Source organism: Trachinotus anak, unplaced genomic scaffold (genome assembly GCF_046630095.1).
Source record: "Trachinotus anak isolate AG129_WGS33_773 ecotype Australia unplaced genomic scaffold, CSIRO_AGI_Tana_v1 ptg000020l, whole genome shotgun sequence".
Taxonomy (NCBI): Eukaryota; Metazoa; Chordata; class Actinopteri; order Carangiformes; family Carangidae; genus Trachinotus; species Trachinotus anak.
The window spans coordinates 7056035-7083292 of record NW_027273871.1 but is presented as its reverse complement, the minus strand read 5'-3'; the positions used below and the strand labels follow the sequence as shown (position 1 = coordinate 7083292).

Genomic DNA, 27258 nt, shown 5'->3' with positions numbered 1-27258 from the left:
TCATTAACCTGCTTAATGCACAGTTTGATATTGCAACTTAAAAATGAGTAATGGAAACATGTGAATTATGAAAAAATGGATATGATACTGGCTAAAAGCTGGAATCAGGTCTGACAAGAGCTCTTTCTGCCAACGTGATGTTAAACATGACGTTTTCAGAATTTTTTCTAAATTTATTCCGAGCACACTGCATCTCACACCAGTGCACAATTACACAGAGGCCAGCTTTATGAGTGCTCTTTTGTAGTTGAGTTGCTAAAAGCGGCCATTTGGGATCCAACTAAAACTTCCTTAACACTACAGCCAGGCACTTTTCTGACAGAACTCTACTTTGGGGCCAGAAATTAAAAAAAAGGATTCAACTGGAAAGGGACTGAAAACACACAAGACAGATGAAAACAGAAGAAATGACCGGGCGCTCAGACAAACTGAGGCTCTGTGGAAGCTCAGCATAGCTGTAGGCAATGAGAGCTGACTGACGAGCAGCGGCTCCTCGGTACAGTGATGCACTGCTGCAAACAGAACACCAGCCAGACTTATAGGTAAGAAAGGGTCATTATAAGACAGAGCTCTGATAACATAAAAACTGCAGTCGCTCTTTTTGTTTCACTATCAATTTTTTGCAAAGCTTTGTTTCAAAAATACTCTGTCAAGCTTATTTGCAGAACAGCCTCTACACTGTGCTGTATTTCAGGCTCACTGCACGTCCCGGTGAATCGCAGCTTTACGATGTGAGAAAAAAAAAAAAAAAAAAAAAAAAAACACCAAGCAGGGACATGTCATTAATAACTCGATGTCATTTAATGCTACATTTCAATTGGGTTGTTTGTAGACAGTGGTGATCCAAGACTCTGGGGGGCCCCCAAGCAAAGAAGCCAATGAAAGAACCCCCCCAGTTTTAATTTGTTCCCCGAATATCTCATATGCAGGCAATTGGTAGAAGCTAGCTGCAGCACACATCATCAGGGGCACGAGTTAGCGGGGGTTTGGGGCAGCAGCTGTGCACTTTATAGTGTCACTATAGGAGGTTTAAGGCGGATTATAGTTGTGATTGTGAAATGTGCCAATATAAGGCAGCCCCCTTTACCTCTGTCTGTAGATGTGGGTCTTTGGTCTTGAATCTCTGTCACTGTTTTGGATTCACGTTGTGTTTGGCCAATGGATTTGTTTCAAAACCTTTTTAGACTGATGACCAAAGATTTCCCCTCATTCCTCTCACGCTTTTCAAACTTTTGTCGACAACCCTCAGTGTGCTGGCAACACACTGCGCACTCATTAGCTCTTTATTACCTGCAGCTGTGATTAGCTCGATAGTACTGAGGAAATAGAGTTTGCTTTGTGTTTTTCAGCAGTGAATTCAGGTTCCCTGCATGAAAAACATGTAAGCTAATCTGTTAACAAAGATGTAAAGAGGGAGGATAACTTGAAATGGCTGTATCCTGATATCAACCAATATTTTTATTAATGAAGTCACTCGTTCACTATTTATCCATTAATTTGTCTGTCTGTCTCCTTCTAACATGAGCAGCAGTCATTTTAATAGCAAACCACCCAACTGTCAACATATGTCACTATGTCACACCAAGAAAAAAAAGTTATCATGATGCATCAGCCAGTATGTTTTTTTTTTGCATAATCTACACTTGTGCACTTCTTAGCATAAACTATATAACTTGTTTGTTCTGAGCAGCTCTGGTGCACAATGTTATAAGGAAACTGTTCCCTTATCTGCCAACATGCACTCAGTTGTCGGTTTATTAGGTACACTTCATCCAGCTTTATGACCGTTTTGGACGAAACAATAGAAACACCTGTCAGTGTAACGCAATACAATTCAAAGACACCACAAACTATAGCCTCTGAACGACCCTACGGTTGAATCAGCACCTCTGTGAAACAGTTTCAATAAAAACTGAACATTGTAACCTTCATGACGGAGGATTTACTGCAGGACTCTTGTATTAGACTGCATTAGTTTTAGCTGGGTGTTCCTAATAAACTGACAGCTGAGTGTATCTGCTGATATCTCAGTAGTATAATGTGGCCCCGCTGATTTAACAGTAATTAAAACAATCTACTGAAATCAGCTGGACTCCGAGCTCCATGAGAGGCATGCTGGGTAAACAGAGGGCAGTTAATGTGATGCCGCTTGGCTTGTGTAACACTGACGTGTTGTGTTTCTCCACAGCATCAGGTCTGAGCTTCAAAAACACCACCGAGGAGTAAAGTGTGACTGCGTTTCTCAGCGGCCATGTCATCGTTCCACTCATGAAATGCCTCAGAGAGGCTACTGCAGGAGTCCTTTGGGGCTGTTTGTGTACATAATGCGTTTAGTTTGTTGCTGTGTGGTGCCTCTGATGCCGTCTGCCTCCTTATTCTCTTCCTTACTAATGCAGCGGACCATATTACTCCCAGCAGGAGGCCTCTCACACAGGGAGGAACAGGGAGAGTTGTTATATACAGGGAGAAAGACGTGTGGATTGGAGTTGGTTACAGAAATATTCTGGGGAGGCAGAGCTGCTCCAAAGGCTCAGAAACGTCACCGTTTGAATTAAACCTCAGTAAGTTGAGCCAAAGGACCAATTTTCAGCAGCAGAACATCGGCTGTCTCAGAAATCCAGCCTGGTCTAATCAAAATAAATCTACAGCTCAATGTCTAGGTTCACTTTGTCGAAGGCCACTGGGTAGAGGTAGAGTTACCACGGTGTAAAATTACAATTATAAGCTTTGGCTGACTGTTTTCTGAGTGATGTAATAAAAATATAGCAGATTTCAGGTAAACACTAAGAGAAAAGCCAAATCCTGCAAGGCTGGATGGGTCCAAGTGGGCGTGGCTTGGGGTGTGACATCACAAAGTTCCAGAAGTCCTGACGGCTGGTTTTAAGGCTCAGTCTCTGAATACAGGCTGTGTGCATTTCTCTGTGGACTGAGGCTTTGATACTTTCGCAGTATTAATATAGAACCTAGAGCCGCTTGATAATCACAAACACATGGACATCTACCTTTAGACTGGATGGGACTTAGAGGAATAACTGCAACACAGCAGGGGTTTTCCTCAGTTCCATTTATTCATTTCGTTCTGTCTGTCTCTCCGGTCCTGGACTGACCACTTCCAATCCCATCCCCTCCTCCTCTGCATTACTATTCCTCTCACCCTGTCTGCTAAAGCTACCAGCCACCATCCTGTTTCTGTCCTCTTCTGTTTATATCTCCCTCTGCTTCACTGTTCTGGATCTTGTCTCTCCTCTTACTCCATATTTGGCCTCTCATTTTTCTATTCTTTCACTTTTTTTGGTATTCACATCCATTCTACTTCTCTCACCTGTTTTACGTCTTCAAGCCATTTTTTTCAGTATTTTCAGGTGAATATTTAGATTTTACAGTCGTGCGCTGGAGGCTGCTCATGAAATAAAAATGAAAAAAATTCTCTATCTACAATGTGCTGAAAATCCTAGCAGTATTATTCTGTATTTATATTTCTGTGATGTTGTGTGATGTGATGTTGATAATCAGTGTCCATAACTTGGCTTGGACCAACACAACCTGTCCAAACACAGTGCTGTTTAATTGCAGTACATATCTGTTGTCATCCACGGCTGTTTCTTCCACCACATGGTGAGACAGGCACTTTATTTTAATATGAATATTTTACTGTGCCATAATATCACACTGCGAACATGTTGTGCTTGTTTGAGTTGGTGTTGAACTCTGCCGCCTCCCGCGCGTCACCGCCTGTCAAAATCCGCTTGCTGGCGTCCTATTGCTCTCATTCTAATTCAGTCCTCCCTCCATCTGTCTTCCTGTTTCTGTCTCTATTACTGACTTCTTCTCCACTCTCATTCCTCATCTCCATCCCCCATCCTCACTCTGCTATCCCGTCCCCATCTCTCATCCTCCCTTTCAGCTTGGGTAAGGTCCTAGACAGCAGAGATAAAGCACGCTGCTCTCTTGCATTATCAAGCTATCCGTCCACTACCTGCACGCTGCTATTATTACTGCAAGAGTTGAAGAGACAGAGGGGGAGAGTGCCTATCACTTTATCATGCCCATCTCTCCATTTCTCTGACATCTCTCGGCTTGGATACGCCTGTATTTGTTATAAGGAAGGTGGAAAGCACCTCAGAATGTTCATTTGTAAACAGGACCCACCGGTAAACCCCAAAGATTTCTTGCAGAAAAGTGATGCTGAAGTTGTGGCTCTGAGCGGCCCACTGGAGACGGCATGTTAATAACACTGCCAAGGCTGTTGGCTGTTGTATTCATTTGTCTCCCCACTGAGACCATCTGGTCTGAAACAGGTGCACCATTGGGGCTATATGGTGTTTGTCATGATGTTGTGTTTTCTTGTCTTGTTATGATAAGACGTTTAAGATTGCATGGCATGGCAAGTCTCGCTATGATACAACATGCCACATAATGAAATGACAGAATCGTCTCGTCTTGTTTTGTCTTTTCACCGTCACATCAGACCTGTGTTTTATTTCCTGTGATATGATTTATGTACTGATATGATATATATTTACATTTTTGGAAATGATACATTTCTTTTTTTGTTTAGGTCTTAGAATGTTATAACATTTCTTGTTAAGACGTGGCCTAATATATTTTTTGTGCCCTGACCCTTTTTTTCACTCACTTCACATTTAGGGGAAGTCAAGTACATGATGACTATTTCATTAAGTTAAAATGTTGATGCAACTTGTATTTAATCAGCTTTTAAAAACAGCTGTAACTGTGAAATCTATCCAAAGAGCAGGCAGTTTTTGTTCTCCATGGTTCCCCTTTTTAAATGTGATGGGCATATTCATGCTTGTGAGAGGATGAACCCTTTTTGATTTTGAATACTGTCATATTTGGGCACAGACTATGGTTAGTCATAAGTTCCAAACTTGTGCCATCCATCTATCCATCCATCCATCCATCCCTCGATTTCCTGCCAGTCATCCAAAGTCAGATCTTCAAAGTCAAAGTCAGGCAAAGCACTCCATACGTCCAATTTCTCAGCAATGTTCTTCAGTTCCACCTGGGGAATCCTGAGTCGTTCCCTTGCCAGATGAAAAATACAGTCTCTCCAGCATGTTTGGGTCTACCCCTGGTCCTCCTACCAGTTGCCCGAGAAACCTCAAATCATCAGAAATGATCAAAAGCCCAAAACCAACTCAACTGGCTCCTTTCGACAGAAGGGAGCAGCGGCTCTACTCCTAGCTCCCAGCAGGTGTCTGAGTTCCTCACCCTATCTATAGCCCAGCCACCATACAGAGGAAACTAATTTGAGCCACTTGTATTTGCAGTGTCATTCTTTCAGACACTATATTCTGGTACCCATCTGCTGCTTAAGGAGATCCCAGGGCCAACTGTGTTCAAAAGGCCTCAACCTTTAGCTTGACAGTCAAGCTGGAGTTCATGTCCTCAACCTTCCCAGGAATTTATGAGAAGTTCTTCTGGAGGTGGGAGTTGAAGACCTCACTGATTGTGGCCTCAACTAGGCATCCCCATTCCATTACATGTTTGGGTTCACCAGATGTGTCTAGCAGCCCCCCGGCCATTTGATTCAACTCACCACCATGTGGTGAACAGCTGACAACTCGGCTCCTCTCTTCACCCGAGTGTCCAAGACATACGATCACAGATCTGACGATATGACCCCAAACTCAATCATCAATCTTAGGCCGTGAATGTTCTGGTACCAATTACACTCATGAAGCACCCTGTGTTTGAGGATGGCGATTGTAATGGCCAATCCATGATGAGAAGTCCAATAACCAAACACCACACAGGTTCAGATCAGGCAGTCTGTTTCCTTCACACCCAACTAAGAGCAGACAAAGAGCAGTGCCAGAGCACAGTAGACAGACTAAATATTCTATCTGACCTGGAACTGCTCCAGTATCCCCCCCATGAGGAGTGGATGGAGAATAGAACATTTTGGCTACTCGGCTTAGTCCACTGACACTATAACCTGAGCCAAAATATGAAGCACAGCATGGATGGATGTTTTCAGCTACCCTTGAGAAAACCTTAGGTGTAGTACATTTCCTTCAACAGCTGCGCCAAACTTAATTTGATTCTTTGTTAGAGCAGCATTTAGATACTTGATGAAATCAATACGTGCTGTGAATGCAGGCAGAGTGTAAACTCATGTAGTTTAATGCTTCCAGCTTATGTCCCAACAGGATTGTGTTTTTTCCAAGGTCTAAGATGTTGGCTTCAGGACTCACATCCACGCAGTCATTAGACACGTATCTCTTCACACCACTGCGCTCTCAGATCACACTGAGTTTGTCATTCACCCAGTTTTACACCACTCGGTCTATGTTTTGCTGCTGTGGCTCATCAGTACATGAGAAAAAAAATATTTTGCTCTCAAGTACTTTACACATTTACAGTTTTGTGTTAATTTAGGAAATGCTACATGACACTGCTACTGTATATAACACTGACACACTGCAAATGTGATGATTGCTTCTACTTGTGCTGATTTTAACTGTGAGCGAGGTGTCATAGCTCTGCATAACTCACATGTGGCGGTCCTCAGAGAGGGAGCATGCTGTCTATTCGCCGGTGATTGTGCAAAGACCATGTTAGCCTAAACTCCAAACACAAACTGACTTCCACCAAGCACTACTGGCCAAGAGGAAACAAATGTAAGCTCTAACTCTCTACTGGTCTCATATTCATTTCTAATGGCATCTGTCTGAAGTGAAAAAGCTGGGGTGTGTAGTTGTCAGTGCATCTTTGTGACTTACTGGTTTGGACTGGATTTCTTTGGCATAGAGAGGTTGGAGGAACTCAGAGTCCCCCTCCAGTTTCAGGCCCTTCTCTGTTATTCTGAGATTGCCCATGCCGTCCTGAGGAACAAAGACAGAGTCACAATTAGTTCACACGCTCTTCTCTATTTTATTATCATCATTATGGTCATTCCACACACGTACATCCCCACCCATGTATGGGCATCCCAAACACTGATCCAACACCTCAAAGGATTTGCATCTTTCCAAAAGATGTTGGACACTTTCCCTTGAGATCCTGCTCCATGTTGACTCCAACTTTATTAATACCATAAAATAACAGGAGCAGGCGTTTTCACAGCAGAATTACAAGGTTCTGGCTCAGTTGACGCCGTCACCGGCAGTTATAGGATGATTACTGAAAATGCTGTTCAAAGAAAAAATTTAAGTTGAATTTAAGTGAAATTTGATTTATTGTTTCCAGATTTTCTTTCATTTTTTCTAACTAAGATCAATATCAGCAACAAAAAAATGAGTCAGGACAGTGCTTGCGGGCAAGCCAAGGCTCTTCCTTCTCCCGTCACGTATTTCTTGCCAACATGGTGCAGAGCCATGAACATGAATTGCTGCCTGTGTCCAGCACCTGCCATTTTATTTCTGACACCTGCAGTTTGATAACAAACACCTGTTATTTATCTATGTGGCTGCGTGGGGAAAATTAAACTTATAATCACACACGCCTGACGCTGTGAGGAAAGATGTTCCTGTGCCACCAGGTACAGAGACTGAACACTGTACACAGACTGCATTACACTCATTAAACCGTCTCCCTAGTTAATCAGCTGCTCTAATCTTTTAATCTCTTTTAATTCAGTGATGGTGGATACTTGACTTCAGCATTAGTACTACAAACTGAATAATTAGCAACCATGGCATGGATGTGGCATATATAAACACAACCTGGGCTCAAACAGTTTTTTTTATCATGAAATACAAGAGAAAATTTCATAGATTGAACAATACACTGCATATTCAGTGTATCTGAGGACTGTGAACAATATTTTCATATTAGACGAGGAATACTCATAAAATATGCATAAAATATTAAGTGTAATAGTCTTAGTAGAGAAAAAACCCTAACAACAGTTTTGCTGAGTTTTTAAGGAGGTGTTTGTTTTGCAAAATAGTACAACTTTGGTGAAAATTATATACATATATGTAAAAATAAATACAACTAATATTATTGAATGTTTAAAAAGAAAATGACGTTTAAAATAATAAAAAAATGTTATAAAACTCCTGTCACTGCTTCTTTTTTATAATATCAAGGCCTCTCACTGTGATCAGCCAGTGAATGGGATTTTAGTTTACTTTACCACCGGACCACGTCTTATCCTTGTCTGCTATCTCAGTCTGATTGTGCGCTAAATGGTTTCATCCACAGCAAAAACTGGAGAGTCAAAGTGGATAGCTGGTTAGCAACAGAAAGAGGTAAACGGACAGAGAGTCAAGAGACAGAACAAGTGTTTGAAACTACTGGTTTAGAGATCAGAATGTGAGACTTCATATCATCCAGTTATAAAGAAGTTAATTCACCTGATTGACCTTCAGTTTATTTTCTTGTATAGTCTTCATGGTATAAACATGTTGTAATATTAATAATATAAATTATAACTCACCAAGACATAAGTTAACAGTAACACTTTTTCTTGTTTAGTTTCTCTTACAGGGACTGAAAGGATAATTTTAGTTTCTCTCTATAGAAGCAAAGCTCTTTTAAAAAAACAGCAAAACACCACATGCTGTATTTTGGTAAATTAAGTGAGTTATTTTAAGGTGACAGCATTGAATATTATTTTGTTAAAAAAAAAAAAAAAAAAAAAAAAATTGCATTAGCAGCAACCCGGAGGCTATAAACGTGCCCTTGTGACAGCTGTCAGCTGAATACAGTGAAGGTATGAAAAAGACATTGTTTTTCATGTACATTGAAAGACAATGTCTCCCATTATCTTATAAAAACAAGAGAATCAGTCACTTGGCAGTCAGTCAAAGGTATCGCAGGAATGTTACAGATGCTTCCACTGTCTCGGTTACAGGCCAACAGATATCAGCCGGGGACGATAAGAGGAGGTTCAGCGAGAGGAGACTGGCTCAGCCACTGCTTTGATTCAGACACAACTAGCGAGGCTGACGCTTCACTTTCCATCCGGTCATTATATGTATTATATGAGATCACCTGCTGGATTGTTTCAAAGATAAGAGGTGGCAGTGAGAGAAAAAAGCCAGTTAGCTGCCTATGTGATCGTCTCCTGCAAAGACTTTGTTGTTTCCCCGCCGTGTTTTGACCCCCCCCCCCCAGATTCTGACAAGCAAATGGAGATCAAGACACCTTGAAATCCCAAGGTAACTGCGGATGGTTTTCCACCCCCCCCCTCCCACTCCCACTGTGTAAAACATATTGAAATTCTGGCACTGTTGTGGCAGTAAGAGGTGAGGGTGGGGTTGGTTGAGTCCTGGACGTGTTGTGATTGTGAATGATCTGCCGGGTGGAAATCAGCAGGCCTGTCAGAGGAGGCAGACGTTACTTAGAGTCCATTTCCGACATTTTGATGACGAAAACCGACTGTAAGAGAGGAGACTTCAGTTTCCCGACATGGAGCAGAATATTCAGGTCCTCGTAGACAGCATGATTTCTGTCCGAGGCTCCCACAGATACACGTGGTCCCTCTTCCCTCAGATTCTGTATACAGTGATTCCTCCCACTGGCTACTTCATATCTTAGTCTGGATTATCACTGAGGATGCATAACAGCTGAAAAGTAATTTCCATTTCACACATGGAGATAAGTCACAACACATACCACAAAGAGGGGAAGTTCAGAAATTCAGCTCATGTTGACTCTTGAAATATTGTCCTGAATTACTTCTGTTCCATAAAAAAAACAAAACAAAACTGTCAGCAGCAAAAGTGTTACAATGAAATAATGACAATTCAATAATGGAGACGTTTAAGTTTTAAGAGCAAACAGCTACACTGTGGCCACTGTGGAAAAACTATACCAAAAAATCGAATAAAATGTTGTGATGACCGTCAGAGACAGAAAAAAGAGGTTGAAATGCTCATAAAGTCTTTGAAATGATTTTTTTTTCCCTCACCCTCGAGTTTTTCAGTTTCTCCCTCTGTCCTTGTTACAGTAACATGCTCATACTGGGCAACTGCATAAATACTGACACCTCGAGCGGCGCATAGTTGGATTCAGACGCAGAACCAATAGTGCTGGTACTGGCAACCATAACGTTTGGTGACGAGTGTGAAAATGCAGCATGATATGCCGCGGAGAGACTTAAAGAGACAAACTGTCTGAAATCACTTCCTGTTTACTTTAAAGGGCGCTATGTTTACTTCCCAACAAGTCCCCCAACCTGAACAACCATATAGGTCTTTTTGTTTCAACCCTCTGATGTGACCCATATCACTGGATCTGGGTTGGATCTTGGTTGGCTGTTCCAAGGCCACAGAGAGACATTAGGAGGCTGAGTGTGTCTGTTTCAGCACCATGGAGAGAGACTCGCCGCGATAATACAAACAGAGACGGGACCTGCGTCCTAAATCACAACATATTTACTGAACACTGTCCCATACAACTCCACCATTTTATTTCAGTGTCTGAACTCTGAGTGTGAAACTTAAGCTCCAGTGTTTAGTGTCTGTGGGATTCAGGGCTATTTTCTGCTGCAGTCGGGCAACAGGCGCCTGTGATGACACAAAATGATGATGAGTTAAAAGTGTCTCAATTTACTACAGAGTCAGATGTAGTGAGGAAGTGAATGAGGGGGTGATTCTGGACACAGCTTTGGTTCATCTGTATCAAGGCTACTGGGAGACATGAGGAGACTTGGTGTGACTGTTTCAGCATCACGGAGAGAGACACACCGTGATCATACAGTCAGAGACCAGGGCTGCGTCCAAAATCGCAACCTGTTTACTAATTAGTTTTATTTCAGGGTCTGAATTCTGCGCCTGCAAAAATTCTCACAGTTGAATCAAAACATTTGTGTCCATGGGATGTAAACTATTTTCTGGTTGGGGCGACGCTCCACCTGTCAGATGACACATAATGACAATGATTCATAAGTGTCTCCACTGACGGCCCCACTACGGAGTGTGATGCACTGTGGTAGTGAGTGAGGGGGAGATTTTTCGACACAGCCTGTGTTTGAATGAGTCAGCAGCAGGACCGAGTCGAGTGAAGCAGACTGTAGACAGCCGCCCGCCAGCCCCCACATGCAGTAATGACAGGAATAGTGACATTGGGGCTTTTATCTTTATTCCAGGAAAATAAGTAACAAGTCACACACAAAAAAAGAAAATGAATGTACATTTATATCATGGTTCTTCATATTTTTGTGCAATGAAAAGTAAAAGGGAAATCCAGTGAAATGCAGCAAAAGTTGGATGGAGAGTACAATTAAGAACACAGGATGACTGACAGCAGTGGATGCAAGCACAATATTCATTTTAGCTGAATCCAGCAGCAACTGTTCTCTGCAAAAAACTGCAACTAGACTAAACTCAAAACACTGAGCACATCTACACTGTTCGCACTACCTCTCCTCGTCAAAGTTTCTTCTTCTTACTCCCCTGCAATGAGCATCGTGCTGCAGCCGGCACAGCGAAGCGAGGCGAGCAGCCATGAATAATTCAGGAGAGCTCTTACCAGGACAGAGGCCTCTGAATACTCAGGTGTGCCTCCTTCTCCTTCCTCCTGTCCTCTCCTCCTGCTCCTCCTCCTCACCCCCTGTCTTTCATCTTCTTAAAATCCTCTCTGTTGTTTTGGTCGCCTCCCTGATCATCCTGTTTGTCAGCTTTAGATTAAATTTATCTCATTCTCTTTCCTTTCTGTCTTCTCTTATTTTTAACCCTCCTTTGATTTCTCTCACTCCTTCCCTCTTGGCACCTGTTTTTTCCTCTATGCCTATCTCTCCTCCTCTGTCCCTCCATCCACCCCTTACTCTGTCACTTCACTCCATCAAGGTGTTTCAGATCAAGTGGCATGAAATTCAAAACAACTTGCTGTCAGAGCAAAATGACAAATAGCAGATGATGGCATGATTCGGATGACAGCCATCACAACGACACTAAAAACAATTCAATATCACCACTCAGTCATTAAGACAGAGACAACATTGACATTTGTACCCAGAAGTAGTTGGATCTACTGATGTTTGACCTTTAGTCTATGGGTTAATACGTGTCAACAACCGCTGGGAACAGCACCATTAAATTTGGCATGAACACTGTGTTTATGGCACTCAGAGAATAATAATCCCTGAATATTTTATTCATGCCCTGACCTTTTTTTAAATCGTCACTTCACATTTAGGGGGCTTTAATTCACAATGACTATTTCACAAAGTCAAAAAGTTCTTTTTGTTTAATCAGCACTTAAAAACTGCTGGGAATGCAAAATGTATCAGTTTTTGTTCTTCACAATGTCCTGATGCTGAGAGGATGAACACTTCTGATTTTGGACACAGCATACAGAACATCATCATCTTGTTCATGCTCGCTGGCCGTACCAGTTCATACTCCAAAGGTGTGAAATCCATTCATCTTCCAATCTGTTTATCATATCCCCCTCCAGTCCAGCAACACTGAGACTTCCCAGCACAGTGAAGCTGAGAGGCAGCATGGACAGACAGTCATCAGTACTGATGCCATCAAGTCAGGTCATGTTTCATGCTGTCATGTCCATCCATCCATCCATCCATCCATCCATCCATCCATCCATCCATCCATCCATCCATCCTTTTCATTTATGGACGATGCACAACAATCAACAATCCTGTAAATGTGCCAGTCCTGTAGTCATTAGGCGAGATATTTAAATCATCAACACACCATCCATCCATCCATCCATCCATCCATCCATCCATCCATCCATCCATCCATCCATCCATCCATCTCCTGTCCAGCAACACTGAGCCCCTCCCAGCTTTCTAATTTCTAAGGACCAACTAATATGTTATTTACAACTTGAGAATAAATGTTGATGATTTGTGATGTTCTTAAAAAAATTGTATCATGATATCATCACAGATATCATGAACCTAACTTCCAGTGCAGAGCAGTAAGAATAAAGTTTCATCTCCTAGGGATGAATCTTTGAATCCTTTTTTCTCCCTTTGCTTCTCTAAAGTTGTGAGACAAATATACCCAAATTTCCCATCACCCCTCTCTCTCCCTCCTTAATCCCTTTCTTCCTCTCTCAGCCTCTCTCTCTCTCCACAGTATTTGCTACAACAAGGACTAAACTGATCTACACTCAGCCCAGAGTCGCCTCCACTGTCACCATTCTGTTAGCTTGATAGTTATTGAGAATTTATTGTGTTTGTGTGTGTTTTTGTTGTGTGCTCAGGCTTTTGTATGTGTGCTTCTTGGACTGATTGTGTATGCAGCCTCTGTGTGTTTTCACTTCCTCGCTGCTCTATTTACCTGGCTGTTTGAGGGTGTATGAGCAAAGGAGAAAACGTCTGTCTTGTAAATAACATTTGTGCCTTCAGTTCCTCGTGTTATCCTCCAGATTTATTTGGCCACAGCTGTGTGTGCTATACACGGGGGGGGGGGGGGGGGGGGGGGGTTGGCAGCCAGGAGGGGCAGGAGGAGCGCTGAGGATAAGGACTGACATGAGACTGGATCTTTGAATCCCCCCTGCTCATATCTGTCCTCTTATCTGCATCCACCCCTGCTTCTTTATCTATACCATCTCTCTCTGCCTGTTGTCTCCCTCCATCTCCTTTTCTGAGAGCTGCTGTCAATAATGTAGAGCTCTTGGCCCATTATTGAGCGTCTGCATCGATATGCATCAAGCCTCCACCCGAGGCTAAAGCAACATCTAGACATCTAGAAGCTCCGTGGAAAATATTACAAGGAGTCAGACTTTTGCATACAAGACACCTAATGACACTTCTGCAGGGTTAAAGGTAAAAATCTATGTTTGTGTACTCCTACACAGTACAAGTTATTCTCGGATCAGGTGTTAGGTGTTTGGACAGTTACTTCTATTGCAAAAGGCTGTTTTAAAAGTATTTAAGTGGGTAGATTTTCTTTTCTTTTAAACTTATGTCTTCATTACCTTTTTTACTTCTTATAGCTTGTTGAGAGCTACATACACTTATACATAAATGATGTGGTTATAATTATGTATTGGCATAGAGATAGTAATGTTTAAAGGTTCCATATTGTAGAGAGTGAGATTTGCATGCATGTTTTTGATTATAAAGCAGGTTATATGCTTAAAATACTAAATAAATACTGTAAGAGTATCAAAGTGTAAAAATGATCAAATGTGTAAAATCCACTGACAAAATTCACACGGCCTGTATTCAAAACCCATGTCTTAGAACGAGCTGTCAGGACTTCTGTAACTTTGTGATGTCACAACAGAACAGTCACCACCCTCAGCCCACTATCCAACCTGGCAGGATTAGATTTCTGAGCGTTTACTTGAAATCTGGTATATTTTTATTCAATCACTCAGAAAAGAGTCAGCCAATCAGAGGAGAGGCTCAGAGTCTCTCTTTTGATTGGCTGACAAGCCTGAGAGAGATGTAAAACTACACTGAGATGGTTTTTGGTTCTTAAAACCACAAATATATCTTCTTATAGAGATCAACACTTCAAATAAAACACAGGAAAAGTGTGAATATGAGACCTTTAAGGTTTGATGAGCTACTGTGTTGGCCACCTGACTTTCATATTTATCTCATTAATGCATCTCAAACAAAACTGTGGGGATGGAAGAACAGATGAAAAGAAAGAAAAAAATAATCTCAATGATTTCAACATGTTCCTTGAGGCAGAGACAGAACAAAAGTGCAGCAGTGATGCTGCCACAAAGAATAAAACATCCCATTATGTCCTGCAGCTGATAAAAAATTCCACACTGTGAAAGCCACTATTTGACACTTTCACAACCCACAGACATCCAGGAGTTGATATAAAGCTTAGTGGTCTGCAAACCCTCAAATTGAAGAGCGGCGCTGGGTCCCAAATCAGAAGCTGTATCTAAAAGGACTCACCGTCATGGTTTGAATCCTCCACAGGGACTGAAGCCTAGTATGAACCTGCCTCTCCTTCCCGGAGGAGATTAACTGACAGAGGCGCAGCCCTGGTCTCTGACCAAAACTAATGACGTATTCAAGTTTATCAACTAAACATTGCCCCAAAAATGCCAACAAACTGTGAGAGTCAGTGATAAACTGGTACAAGGTTTATTCTGTGTGTTGAGTTGTGATGTTTCACTTCCAAATATGATATGCGACTGGTAAACAATGTTCCAGGTTAATGTTAAATGTTGTGTATTCATGTTTCTTCCATTTATCTGTAACATCCTGTGATGCACATCATGTCACAACTGAAGATCAAACAGTGGAGTTTAAAGTATCTATATCCTGCAGTGGCTTTCATTAGACAACCCTTGCTTTAGGTGTTGTTCGCGTTTTTATTCCTATACTGCAAATTAATGTTTCCTTTGGGTTTAATAAAAGCTAATCAGTCAAATGATGCAAATGGAAAACCTGACTCCTCCATTAAAGCCACAGTATAGAATTCAGTCATTTCTGACTATGACTTCTCCCAGTGGGTGCATCCCATTGATCTGACCTGGGCTCATTGAGATGAAGAGGCTAAAAGCAACATCTGCTGCAAATCCCAGAATCCCCAGGAATGACATTATGTGAAAAACCAACAGTGAGTGCCAGGGCAGGATGTAATTTCCTTCATGTAGCACAAAGTTAAGGGTGTGGAGGATGGGGTGGTGAATGGGTTAGCAGTGTCACTGACTTTGATGCACACAATATACAACATATTTCTACCCATACCTTAACCTAGTTTGTCTGCAGTAAGTGAAGTCTCTCTATTGACATATCCATACTGTAGCTGCCATAGACAAATATTGTCGAAAGCAAGAAAAAAATCACTATATCAAAATATCAACCTGTTGTGATTTCACCAATTTTCAACTAGGATTGGCCCCTAATGGTGCAAACTAAATATTTTGTCATTAGCATAATCTCACTGATGCTACATTCAGATAAAATGCTACACACAGTGGATTCAAAGACATGATTGACCCTGGAATTAATTGTGGGACACTGAGTAAATGCCCCCCTGAAGAAGTAATAGAAACTGTTTGTGCCATTTCATGTTGAAAGAGCAACGGCCAATGAGGAAACTTCCAGGCTTGGCCAGCAGACCAATGGTGTAATTTTATCAGTCACTAATTCAGTAGGCTTGGGCCGATATTCAATAATACTGAATATCGCGATATTTCCTGGCATATAATAATTGTATAAATTCATAAATAATTTTCATAAAATCTTTTTTTTTTTTTTCCTGCAGTTTTGCAAGAAAATACAACAATCTAACCATAGTATTAAAAACATCTCACGATAAAGTATCATATATCGCGATATTTGGGCTGAACTGTATCGAGATATCAAAAGCCTGTAGGTTGATTAATGGCATTTACGTTTCCCACTGTAGTGTCCCCGACAGCTCAACGCAGTGTAACTTCAGAATGTTACATTTGCAGAATGCACTGCAAATACAAAAAGTGATGAACCAGGCTGGGACGTCTTGAACATGGATGTATGATATGTGTACATGTATTCCACTTGTGTATTAGGTTGTGTTGTGTGTATTTGCAACATGTGTTGTCAAATTAATGATGTTTTCAGAATTCGCTTGTGTTATGTCTATTTGTATGTGTTTCCTTAAGCTGCAGTGCTCTGAGCCCTCAGGGCCACCGTACCGTCCTGACAAAAATGGTAAAATTCCTCAAAATCTGGTTGTTGCAAACCTGTCTTCACAGGCTGCTCTGTGCCACATTCTGCAGCCGTCTTTGATGGGGGATCCCATTTGCACTTCAATGACAGTCGGATACCATGACAACATTATAATCAAAAAAGAGGAATTGTAACTAATGTAGCATTGCAGATTCTCACATTAAATACAGCCTGTGTAAATCTTACCCTCCAGGCAGCTTAAACATTTCAATTCCTTCCAGTGCATGTCAGCAGACAATGACGAGCAGCTCAGGCGTAAAAACCAAGCTGTGTGTTTACCTGTGGCAAACACACGACAGCCAAGGAGAAGCCGTGCTCCCGTCTATTCTCGCTTCAGATGTAAATGAATCCATGACAGAGTGCTCTGGCCACCTGCAAGCCTTTCAGAAAAAAAATCAAGAACCACTCCATCCAGTAACAACAATGCGTCTCTTGCAATCTATTCCCTCTCCAGCCCTGTAACAGTGAATGCTCACTGAATGAGCCTCTGTTGGCCCTGTGTGGCTGCCATGTGCCAAAATGGCCAAACTCCAAACTAATACATTTTTCAATTGATCTGTTTGATCACAACAACAAGAGAAAAAGTTTTCCCTCCTGCCCCACTGTCTGGGCGCAGCGGCACCTGGGGCAGCGACTCCCTTTCTCGCGTTCCACAGGTGATAGCTGCAACGTCAGGTAGCAAAAACCCTGTGATGGCTATCAGCGGAATTGGCTTTGAGATTGCTCTTCACTGCGAAACCCCCGGTTCTCTGATTGAGGCCCTCGACGCGGCGCAGCATCATCCATCAGCAGGATGGGAAAAGCAGATGGGGGAAGGTGGAGCGAGAACCCGAGAATGAAAGATGAAAGAAAGGAGAGCAGGAGGGGGTATTGATAAAGTCAGGGAGAGATAAGACTGGGCAAAATAGATAGATACACACAGAGAGCAAGATGAGAGTTAAGACAAAATGAGACAGACGAGGTGTTGAGGTGCAAATATGACGACAGACTGCAAGTGGAGTCGAAAGAGGGGGACACAGGACAAGAGAAAAGAGGAGAGGAAAACATAAAGGGTGGGGGTGTAAAACCAGTGTGAGAGTCTGAGAAAGAGGGAGGGACAACTAATTAGAGAGTTCATGTCAACACTAATGTGGATGTATTAAAAAAAAAAGCAAACCTTCTCTCCACTGTCTAAACACGAGCTGCCCAAAAAGCTCTTAGCGAGGATGCAGCTGGTTAAAACCACTTCAGTGTGACGTTCACAAACACAGAGGAAGTTCTTCAGCAATAATCCTATGAAATCTATGAATCTTGGTTTCATCTTTGCTAACCAAATAAACACTGTTGTGAATTATTGCTATTTCCAGTTAAACTCAAACCTGATCTGAAGATGGTCTCAAACGTCCTGATTTCCTGTGTCTCAGGAGGTTGAGCAGCTCATCCACTAATCAGAAGGTCTGTGGTTTGATCCTCAGCTCATCCAGTCTGTGTGTTAAAGTGTTCTTCCCCAAATTGCCTCTCATGGCATAGGAGGGTGTGGGATGGGTGTGATGTATATATGTATGAGTGAACGTGTGCACGTGGAAAGTGTTGCAAAGCACTTTCAGTGGCCTAAGACTAGGAAAGCACTGTACAGCTCTATAGTGCATCCATCCATCAGTCATCCTCGTCTCATTAGCAGTTAGTGCAGAATCCTGCTAACTGGTACCAGGAAGACACACCTGTACCTGCATCAGCTTCCTGATAGGTACATACTATTTACAGTACATGTTTACCTATTGTCAGTCCACTAATAGTCCAAACCAAATGTCTCCACACCTGTTGGATTGATGGCCACGTAATTTGTTACACATACTGCTAACTTCGGTGAGTCGCTCCCTCTGGAGTCCAGTCCTTCAGCTCACAACTAAATACCTGCAAAACTAATGGCAGCAATGGTGCTATGTGCTAATTAGCAAATGGTAGCGTGCTAATGTTAATATATGAATATATTACCATTGTAAATGCTGTATGTTAGCATGTCGATCTCAGCATTTTCAAACTGATGGAGACATTAAGTCTATTTTGGTTGCTAGGATACCACATAAACAAAGCACTACAATGTGAACTCCCATGATGGTTGCACATACAGACCTCCACCACTGTTTGGCATCAAAAGCAGCTTAATTCTTCACCTGAGGTCGTCACATTCAGTGGATTAAAATAAAACCATTTTGTCCCGGTGACGAGTCCTAACTGTGGGCTCTGTTTGGTGCCTCCTCCTGTTCTAGATCAAGTCTGTTGGGGCTCAGAATATTTTATTTGCTCTCATTAAATGATTAAGAACAAGAACAGGAGCGGGCTGCAGCGACATGAGTCTATTCAGAGACTCCATCTCTGCTCCCTGTGCCTGCGGCTGCCTAAAGTCAGTGTCACAGGTCGATAGATTTCCTATTAACTTCATCTTCATCTGGGGGAAAAAAGCCGTGGCCCTCGGAGGCCGATGGCAGCGCGGCATCAAGGTCTTCACACCGGCAGTGATTGACGTGTGAATACACAGGCCTGCGGGCTCGCTGTGCTGGATAACAGACGCAGCTAGGAACGGGGATTGTGCATAAGCTTTTAAATGTTGGTGGTCTGTGAATAGCTGCAAGAGAAGAATTTAATCCCAAACAACCTGACGTCCTGCAGGTTAATAAACAGCAGAGCAATGAGCAGTTCTTACTGATCTGATCGGTCATCATGTGAATGTAGAAAGGCTTCTGCACTGATTTGTTGACTTGTTGTGGAGCACAGTAAAAGACAAAAAACATGTTTTGTGCAGTAAATGAAAACGTTGCAGTGTAGCAGTCCTTTTGGAATAAAAGGTCCAATCCAGTCTAAAGGTAGATGTCCATGTGTTTGTGATTATAAAGCAGGTCTAGGTTCTATATTAATACTGTGAAAGTCTCAAAGCCTCAGTCCACAGAGAAATGCACACAGCCTGTATTCAGAAACTGAGCCTTAAACCAGCCGTCAGGACTTCTGGAACTTTGTGATGTCACAACTGTCTCTACTCTCTTCTGATTGACTGACTGACCTGTTACTAGAGCAACAGAGAGAGGAAATATATCTTTTTGCGGATATCAACACTTCAAATAAAAGAGGAAAATCTCTTAATCTCTTAAAGTCACTCTGTATTTTATACTTCATTATTTAGCTTGACAAAGTGAATTCTTAGGCTAAGCTTGGTTGTAAATCTTCTTAAAACGAAATAACCGAGTGAGGACCAGCACACTGTCCTGACTTTCTTACTTTTCACCTTCAAACACTGTGGGGACATTCAGTCCTCATATATATCCTGCAGATAGACATAGACTATCCAACACACACACACACACACACACACACACACACAAACACATACTTGTACTTCTATCTTTGTGAGGACACTCATTGACAGTTTTTTACTTAACCTAACCCTGACCCTAACCTTAACCTAAACTTAATTCTAACCATAACTCTAAAACAACGTCTTAACCCTCAAAATGTGATTTGAAGGTGTCTCAAAAAGTGAGGACCGGCCAAAATGTCCTCACTTTCCCAAAATGTCCTCACTCTGTTAGTAAAATTCTTTTTTTGGTCCTTACTATGTAGCAAGTACAAGTATATACACACACACACACACACACACACACACACACACACACACTCTCACTCTTTGTTATGAATAAATTCTGACAGTAGTTAAAGTGGTGCAATCATCTCCTCATTATTAAGTAATTATTGAGAGTTAATTGGAAGTGGTTATTGTTTTTATGGTTCTTGGAGCAGCTTTATGATGAAATGAGGATGGTCACCGTCACAACCACGTCTGGCCCAGCAGCGTGTAGTGTAGTGTGTGTATATGAAGATGAAGTCCTTCTGCTGAGCTCCGGCTGCAGCTGTAAGAGAAGCTGCTGGTCAGGAGTGTAAAAGTATCAGTGTTTTTCTTGGGTTAAAGGAAAAACACTTAATGCAAACTAAAAATGCTGCACTATTAGTATAGTACAGGTAAGATAAGTATTAGCAGGAAATTGCAGTTCTAAATTAAAAGCTGGTCCTTTATTAGATGTTTCTATTGATGCGTTAATATATCAGGTTTTGCAGTTTTAATGGTTTGAACTACAGCGATCTGACATGTGCCAGTTGTTTGATTCAGAAGTCCTGATGGCTGGTTTTAAGTTTCTGAATACAGGCTGTGTGCATTTATCTGTGGACTGAGGCTTTGATACTTTCACAGTATTAATATAGAACCTAGACCTGCTTTATAATCACAAACACATGGACATCTACCTTTAGACTGGATGGAGCTTTGAAATAACTCTGAAATTAAATTTGAAAGTACCGTCTCACTGGCCATAGGTTGGACCTGGTGCTGTCTCTTCAAAGCCCTGAGAGCTCCGGCTCTTTAACTTTCTTCTAAGTTGATTGTTGTAAGTGAGCTGAGACAGTTGAGAACAACCTGCATGTGTCTTTAATGAAACAAGTTGAAAACCTCACTCACATTTAAGTTCAACATTGCCATAAAACTTGCACGTATCATTTCCTTATTATAGCACAGCAGCGACCCCACACTCTTAGTTTATCAAAACTGAGTCTGAGATGAATCTATGAACACAGTCACAGAGACACAAAACCTAACCTTGCCGACACCTCCCTGGAAGTCCCCTTGGCAGTACAAAGTGCCACTGTGGCATCAACGCAGCTCTCCCTTTGATCTACGTCTCCTCCCCGCTCCTCTCCTCTTTCCCTTTCTCTGGAAAGAGACTTGACTTTTAAATGAGGTCTTTGTGCTGCGCCTGGAGCTCCAGACGCCGTCGAACAGGTCTTCAATAAAAACGGTGCCCTTCCTCTGCGCTGTGTAGAAATTTACGACACACAAACTTTCATCGAATCTCTGGGCTGCTCAGAGAGAATGGCCTTGTCTTCAAGGCACGAGCGAAATGAAAGGGACGCCGACGCCTGGAAGGTCTCAATACGCTCAGACAGATGGTGGGAGGGACGGGGACAGACGGACAAAGTCAGAGACAAGAGGAGCTAAGTGGCATTTTAGTTTTACGTTCACACTGACTTTTCCCAGAGACATTAAAAGTCTCATTTGTTGGCTTAAAGGGCTTTAGAGCAGCCTGGTATCTTAATGGTTAAAGCACATTCCATATAACTGCCACGGTTTGTTTCCAGCCAGGAAACTGTGCCACATGTGGTTCTTCCTTCTCTTCCTGTCTGCATACTCCACATATAGTTTCCACTCGTCAGCAGCCAAACTCCCAAGCTGTCCGTTTGGTTAAAATGATTTATAGTGACAGAAATTCAAAATTGTACAGTGAGACTTACTGAAGACTATAAAGAGAATATTTACAGGTGCACAACTGTAATCGCCTGGTGCATGGTAATGATGGAGTGAAGGACAGGTTCAGATCTGACTGCACACAGGATCCTTTTTTCCTAGTGCACGACAAGTTTCACATTCAGCTTCTTTCAAAAAAAAAAAAAAATCTTCCATAACTTAAGACACTGCTCGTATCTCCCCTTTAGGAAACATTGTGATTTAGGGACCTTCGTTGTCATGGTTACAATAGTAACTGCCTGGTTAAAGTTAGGGAATGACTGTGATCATGGTGAAAAGAAACAAAACAACCAAACTGTGTTAAAGTTGGACATTTTCTGGTCTCATCTGTGGACATCCTCGCTCCATGACAACATCATCGGATGACCAGGAGAAAAAAAAGAATAAATGTGGTGATGGGTGAAATATGAAGATGGTAATGACGCAGTTCTTATACTTTCATATTAGGAAAATAATACTGAATATGTATTAATTGCTTAAGTAATACACTGCATAACTGGAATATCTTTTCAAGTAAATGTATTAGAGATAGTGCATCTCTGAACATTGAAGTTCATTTATTCAGCACTGCACTTAACATTTATCAACCATGTTCATCACCAGCATTTCTGTTTAAAAAGACCTTATTCTGTGTTTTGGCAGAGCAGAAATCTGTCCAGAAACGCCTCATTTCAGAGCTGCTGTTATGCTTCTGTTGAGATCGTGTTGTATAAAACCTGAATTATTTATTTAGAAATCTGTGCACAGAGATGATTGCTGCTGACACACTGCAGTAAACTTGATATTGTGCACATGAATCTATCCTTAAAAAGTTCAACTGGTTCATTTGAATTTAATCATCACACTCACAAAGTCAAAGCTCATTTACTAACAGGTGTCCTGACAATAATGTATCAACTGTAAATGCTGCATGTTTTAGATTAAAAACTTACTACAGTGAGCAGATAACCCTAATTGGATAGAGACCTATGGCCAACATTTCTTGGCATTTAGTCTTAAACTGAACAACAGAAACTGCAGTAGCATTGACAGTCAGCTGAACTCCAAAACTGGGCTGCAAAGTGCAAAACAGATATTATGATATAATTATAATACATTATAATACATTATACAATATACATTATAATGATACATTATTAGTGAGTTAGAGAAACTGATGCAGTTTCAGCACATTTTCATCCTCAACACTCCAACATGCTCCGGCTTTACAAACGATAACCTCTGTAATTGATCTGTTTCCTCTAATCTCCTCTTAATCTGGGTTTGTCGGCTTCAGACATGGTCGTTTACTGAGGACTCTGTTTGCATTTATGGAGGATCTGCAATGCAGTGCAAACTAAACACTAATTGTTGAACATTTTCCCCATTCTTCTTTCTTCTTCCCTCCTTTTTTTGTTATTTTATGTGAAATCCTAAGGTCCTGTCTTTTTTTTTTTTAAGTGCCAAGAGCCTCTTTTAGGAGGATGCAGAGTACCTTGAAGCGTTTGTGACCTAACATGATCCATCTCATTTTTGTGTTGACCTAAGAGAAACATTCATGTCCTCCAGTCTGTGGATTTCCTTTTGCTGTTGAAATAATCACTCACTCTGGGACAAATAAAGTTGGACTTCCTGTGCCTTCTGAATCTTGATTGTTGCTGTATTTTGAGTGCAAGTAAGCAACTAAGTAAGAGTGTGATCAAGGTGTGTCTTTTGAAAACTGTCAGTTTCAAAGGGATGAATGGATTTGCTGAGAGCACTGGTCATTCCTCAGTACAAGACAAATCTCTGAGTTTTGATTTTAAGATACGTTCTGTGAATATGTCTATCACCATCAATGTGAGGAAGTGCTGAAAAAGAAATGTTTATGTCCTTGTTTTCAGTTAAAGGTGCTTTTGTAAGTTTTGCTGTTGCTACAATGCCAATGTTAACATAAACAGCTGTTTACTTCTTAGCCTGGAAGAGAAACTTTGTTCTTTCACTTGCCAACAGATGTCTCCAGCGATGGATGGCAATGTTAACTCTTGTTTTGCTTCTATTTCTATCACTTCTTTCCTATTCCTGAAGTTAGCATGCTAACCAGCTAATCCCTTTCATCTCATCACTTTCCGATAGTGAGTCACTGTAGCGTCCAATCTACCCTGAAGAAGTAGGGCTGACAAAATATAATTTTGTGTCTTGTAAATATAATGATTGTTAACAGCTGTTAATGCTAATGTTGGCTATGTAGCAATAGCAAAAACTCACTGACAACTCCTTTAAAGTTCCATGAAAATTCTGCGAAACATGGTCAGGTCATGGTCACCAGTCTCTCCACTCTTCTCTGGATGAACAAAGGTTAAAAGAGAAAAGAAAAAGCAGATAGTAGAGATCTGCTGATGCTTTATCAGACCTGTCTTGGTCTTTTTTCAGCCTCCTGTGGGGATTTTCTTCAGTTATAACACATCTGAGGGAGCCAATAGAGAAGAAAGTGAAGAAATATCCAATCTGTCCACCTGTTTACGTATTCACATATTTATATCTGTCATCCCTATGGACTGGTTAGCCGTGTGGCAATGCAGTAATAACTTTATTTTCAAATGGAGAATATACAGATGGACCATATTTCTCATATTTTGCTTCTAGAGTGCCTGGGAGATAAGTCCATTTTCTTCCCTTTTTTCACCTCTCTTCATGATTTTTTCTTTTATATTTTTTTTTCATGTGTCTGAAATGTTTAGGCTATGCATGAAAAATATTCTCAGCAGCTACTTTTTGTTCTTTTTAGTTTGCTGGGTTATTGGGTAAATTGTATGCACACTCTCCCAATGTTATCTGCCTCCAATCCCCCGTCTGAAAAAAGTCAGGCAAGTATGGCTGGAAGTTGTCAGCTTTATCTGCCACCCCTGCCTTTTGATCTCTACCTTATGGGGCTTTACTGAATAAAAAGAAGTCATGCATAAACGCCGCAGAGCCGAAACAGAGATACCCTCACACAAACACACACAGACACACAAATCCATACACACTGCACAAGCAAATGTACACTCGTACACAGAAACGCACACATGGATCTTCAATATAAGAAACATCCATCCATCCATCCATCTTCTGAGAAAATATCCTCAAGGTCTGTACATAAGATATGAATCTCTTGCTATGAAATATATGAAATGTGGAAGTTTTATCACCGTATTAGTTTAGACTAATCATTCCCTCTTTTTGTCTTTGGTTTGCTAAAGTGTAAACAAAGAAAAAGAAAGGAGAGAGAGAGAGAGAGAGAGAGAGAGAGAGAGAGAGAGGCATGAAAGACATTCTGTCTTGTAAAAATTCTATTTTAAACCCTACTGGTCTGACTTCGGTCAGATTTGAAGGTCTGACATGTTTGATGCTTTCTTGTATTAAATATGACAGAGCCTGATGAAAATCTGTGGCACTGACGCATATAAGTGCTGGGTTCTGTATTTCAGTGCCACAACTAATGATTATTTTTTATTACTGTTCAACTGATGAATTGCTTAAGCTACGAAATGTCAAAATACTGAGAAATGCTCATCTCTGTTCCCCAGCAGTCCTTGGGAACCGTTCATCCAACAGTCCAAATCCCAAAGCTTTTCAGGTTAAACTGAAACATGTTTTTTCCTGATAAATGATTGATCAAAATAACTGCCAATTGATTTCCTGGCAAACAACTAATAAATGAACTGAGCAATCATTCCTGAAAACTTAAGGGCCATCAGTGGTCCCACACAAATATTTGCAAAGAAGATGCATCTTGTTTCTTAACTGGCTGGGGCGCAAAAATATGGATCTCACCAGGATTTAACCAGTAGAACCACTGCAATTGGTCCACCAAGCTCGAAGGCAAGGGGTGAGTATAAGAATGAAAGTGGTTTAGCCATGAGATGGAAATTATAAATGGTTGTCCAGTTAAAACTTATTTCTTCTGGACTTTATGTCCCCAGAAGTTAAAAGGTTTTTGTGTTACCTGCATGGAGACATTGATTTCTTAGTTTACATTGAATAGGATGGTCTTGTGATTTGTAGGAAATAAAATGATGATTAAGCAATAGCTTTGTGTGTATGTGCGCAGGGTTTCCGTGGTGGGATCGATAGGAACTCCTAAGAGGGGGCTTGTATCATTTGTGAGTGTTGACAGAGAGACAAGGGGTAAAAGACACAGCATCAAAGGCCGATGACGGCTGCTCTGTCAAATATTTTGTGTCTCATTAATACCCACACTTTAAATAAAGGATACAGTGCAGACGGACCGCGGAGGACTGAGAGAGACATAAAGAAATTCAGACAGTTTCACAGCATGACGATGTTTCTGAAGAGGCTGAAATAGATGGAGTGATTTCCTCTAAAATATAAATTTCCCTGAACCTGACCACTCAAACATTTTGTCATTGACTCAGACACTTGAATTCTTCTGACGGGACCACCTGTTGTGTGAAGTACAAAACCCGCGCAGTCCTCCCTGCCAGGCTGGACATAATAACTGTCAGTCGGAGCTAATATTGATCCAGACAGCGGGCCAAAAGGCAAACAGTGTTTATCTGCATGAAACAAGATCGCAACTCTGACACAAGCCCATCAAACAGGCAGAGATAGGATTCCTCTTTCAAGGGTTCCTCACTGGCAGCTGAATAACAGAACAGTTCCTCGAATGTCAATTTGTTTCTGCTTCTACTACCACCACCACTACAACTTGAAAAGACTGCAAAGCACAAAGTTTTCAAACTTTTCCAACCTCAACTCAGAACTTGTTTGCTAAAAAGAGCTGCCTGCTGCAGCTGGAACAACTTTCATTAGGATCAATGTGTATAAAAACCAAATTATCTCAAAGACACTAAAAGATCCATAGAGCTGCTTAGTTGGTGATTATCCCATTTGGGTTCATCAATGTGAGCAACCCTTCACATTACAAAGACTTTAGATTCAATCTTAAGGAACATCTGTGAAGTGTCAACGCCCAAGAGAAGCAGGAAAAGCACCTGAAGGATGCACTTAAAGCTTGTGGATACCCTAACTGGACCTTTGAGAAAACAGAGATCCAGGAAGAACACCAACACTGCGGATAGTGAAGAAAAGAATAAACGCAACATTGTCATCTGTTATGTTTCTGGAGTATGTGAGAAACTTGTGGCTCACCCTAGGTGGGTCAAATCCTAAGGTCAAGATTCAGCAGTTTACCTTAACCTACAGGATAGGACAACTCCTCAAGGGCTACAATGTGTACAGTATATTCTGGATAGGGAAGACAGGTGGTTTGACGGAGGAATGACGGAGGTCATCTACGTCAAAGTAGAGAAACCATCATTCAACAGAGGTCCGTGACACCACTTATCCCCCACCTACCCTTTCATCCATTCCCAGGAGACACTTGGCCTGATGT

The 27258-nt window shown here is 41.4% G+C and overlaps 1 protein-coding gene across 12 annotated transcripts in view; it reads right to left on the bottom strand.

Moving 5' to 3' along the window:
• The window catches only part of sgcd (sarcoglycan, delta (dystrophin-associated glycoprotein)), a 305616-nt gene that overhangs the window by 74291 nt on the left and 204067 nt on the right, over positions 1–27258 (bottom strand). For all 12 annotated transcript variants that reach the window (XM_071506502.1, XM_071506496.1, XM_071506501.1 and 9 more), the window contains one exon: positions 6747–6848. In XM_071506502.1, the coding sequence (XP_071362603.1) occupies positions 6747–6848 (102 nt within the window). The remainder of the gene's footprint in view (positions 1–6746; positions 6849–27258) is intronic.